Source organism: Antrostomus carolinensis, unplaced genomic scaffold, assembly GCF_000700745.2.
Source record: "Antrostomus carolinensis isolate BGI_N321 unplaced genomic scaffold, ASM70074v2 scaffold17129, whole genome shotgun sequence".
Taxonomy (NCBI): Eukaryota; Metazoa; Chordata; class Aves; order Caprimulgiformes; family Caprimulgidae; genus Antrostomus; species Antrostomus carolinensis.
The window spans coordinates 1-2,282 of NW_010339383.1; the positions used below are offsets into that span (position 1 = coordinate 1).

Here is a 2,282-nt window from a genome sequence, read left to right on the forward strand (position 1 = left end):
TAGTACTTGCAGTCAGCAGAGAAGGACCACACGTCCGCCTTGGCACACTTACTGGAGCAGCGTCCCACCTTGGGACAGTACTTCATTATCTGCCCATAGCCTGCAAGGGGAGACAGAAGGAGAGTGGTTGGGTCAGGAGAGGTGCCTCTGTGCCCCACTGTCATGCCCTCCCATCACCTCCAGCAGTTAGTGTGGCTGTGGTCAGATGGATGAGACCCTGCTCATAGGGAGGTCCTGCTCCATTCACCCACATGTCCACCACTCCTGCCCAAGCCCAGCCCCAAAGCAGGAAGGGAACTTGAAGAGCACAAGCCCCAGAAACTCCTTGAGCATCCCTCTCCCCCCAGCTGGTGCCACAGGTGCAGTTTTTTGAGAAAGAGATGCTCCCAAGGAGAGCACATTCATTCCCCTCATGACACACACCCCAAAAGCAAAGCTCATAAAGATGCTCATCTGAGTGCATGTGTGATTCCAGGTACCTCTTCTTAAGGGGTAGGATCAGTGTTCTCAGAGCAAAACAGCAAAATCAAGCTTATTGCAAAAACTTCGCTCTCCACTCAGGTCTCCATACTTATATCAGGCTTTGGAAAATTGCCCTCTAACTCGAAATGGCTGAGAAGATGCTGCAAAGGTCTTGAAATTGGCCTCACAGCAACTTTGCACCAAATATTCACTATGGTGGTTTAAAATCAGCCAAGTCTTTCACTTGGTGGATGAGAATTGATATCTGAAAGGAGTTTGTAGTGCCTGTCTGGAACATCTCATCCCAGAATCTCCTTTTGACTCCTGTAGAGGGACCACAAAACCTTAGAGTCTCAGAAACAGGCATGGGGAGCAATATCTGTGTCACATCAGTAAATTAAACCTACTCAGGACTGAGCCTTGACAGAGAAATCGAGTTTCAGAGAAGAGTCCCCTCTGGTACTATGAAACTCTCTGAGTCCCCAAGAGAAGTGGCCACATCCAGGCTCTTGTTTGGCAGTTGTCTGGCCTGGGCTTACTCACAAACTGGATAATGAAGTTTTAACCTCAGTTATCCCTACATAAACCTCTCTTAGGTAGTCCTTATTTCAGTATCCCTTGAAAGAAGTCATCAAAGCACCCGCCCAGGTTACAGCAGTCACCTCAGATGGGAATAATTATATTTTCAAGAGCTAAAGTGTCTTTAAAAGAATCCCAGCTCAAATCAGCTCATCTCACCCTGTTTTCCATCTTACCTGGAGTGGCCAGGGAGACCAGTAGGAAGACAGCGAAGACAAGGTAGAGGAACCTCATGGCTGGAGTTGAGCTGGATCTCAACAAGGCTGGAGAGAGGAGAGTCGGAGAGATGTCCAAGGGAGGAGGTGGTATACAGGGAGGCTGTGGCTGCTGGTTTTTATAGAGCTTTTCCCTGCCGAGTGGAGGATGCTGGGGAGATACGGGAACTCATCCAAGTTGTGCTGTTTGTGGCTGGACATGCAGTCATGGCATGAGAACCAGAACTTCCCAAGTGTGCTGGCAGCCACCTCCTGCCCCCAGATGAGGTTACCCAATATCAGATAGGATTTCAGCAGACTGTCTTTGATGAGAGCACAAATGAATGGGGGTTGTCAATAGCAGAGCTGTTCAGACAGGACTGATGGGTCAGAGGGACCTGATGCAGATCTACAAGTGTAATGATGAGGGGAGAACAAGATCAGTATCTCAGGGTTTCAGACCTTTCCCAACCTCTGGCAGAGATGCAACTGCAGGCAATAGGGCTGAAATGTGGCCACAATGCATCGATAAATCCCCCTCCATTGTCCACACTGGTCACCATGTGGGGCTGCTGGCTTGGAAAGGACCCATGATCCCATCTCCACTTGTGAAGGGAACCATGTCTGCAAAAGCTCTCTGATAAATTTAGCAAACATCATGTTCAATGTTCAAGGCTCTTTTGTTGTCCCCTCTCACCGCTCTGATGGATGGGCAGGAGCACTGGGGCTGAGAGCTCCCAGGAGTCTGGATGAGCCAACTACATGCAGACACTTTGATCATCACCTCTTCCTCACACACCCTTCAGACAGCTCTGGGGTTTCAAGCAGAGCTCTGCAGAGGAGCTTTTCCAACCCCAGTTCAGTGGGTTGTTTAAAAGCTTTAGAAACTGTCAGAAAAAAAGAGGTGACTGGTGAAGGGACAGAAGTTGCTGCTAATTTGCAAAAATACTGAATAACATCAAACCAAAACCAGCAAAGAGCAGCAGAAGGATCTTCAAATGCTGAATAAGAAGGCAGCAAAATGTCATCGAATCATAGAATCCCAGA

At 48.5% G+C, this 2,282-nt stretch overlaps 1 protein-coding gene across 1 annotated transcript; it reads right to left on the bottom strand.

Moving 5' to 3' along the window:
- Nucleotides 1-6: 6 nt before the first annotated feature.
- On the bottom strand, nucleotides 7-1,275 carry LOC114818939 (cygnin-like; the record flags this gene model as incomplete). The annotated part of the gene is made up of 2 exons (XM_029086961.1): nucleotides 1,218-1,275; nucleotides 7-100 (listed from the first exon to the last, which is right to left on the bottom strand). Coding segments are annotated over exons 1-2 (152 nt in total), but the record flags the coding sequence as incomplete, so codon positions are not given.
- Between the last annotated feature and the right edge of the window lie 1,007 nt (nucleotides 1,276-2,282).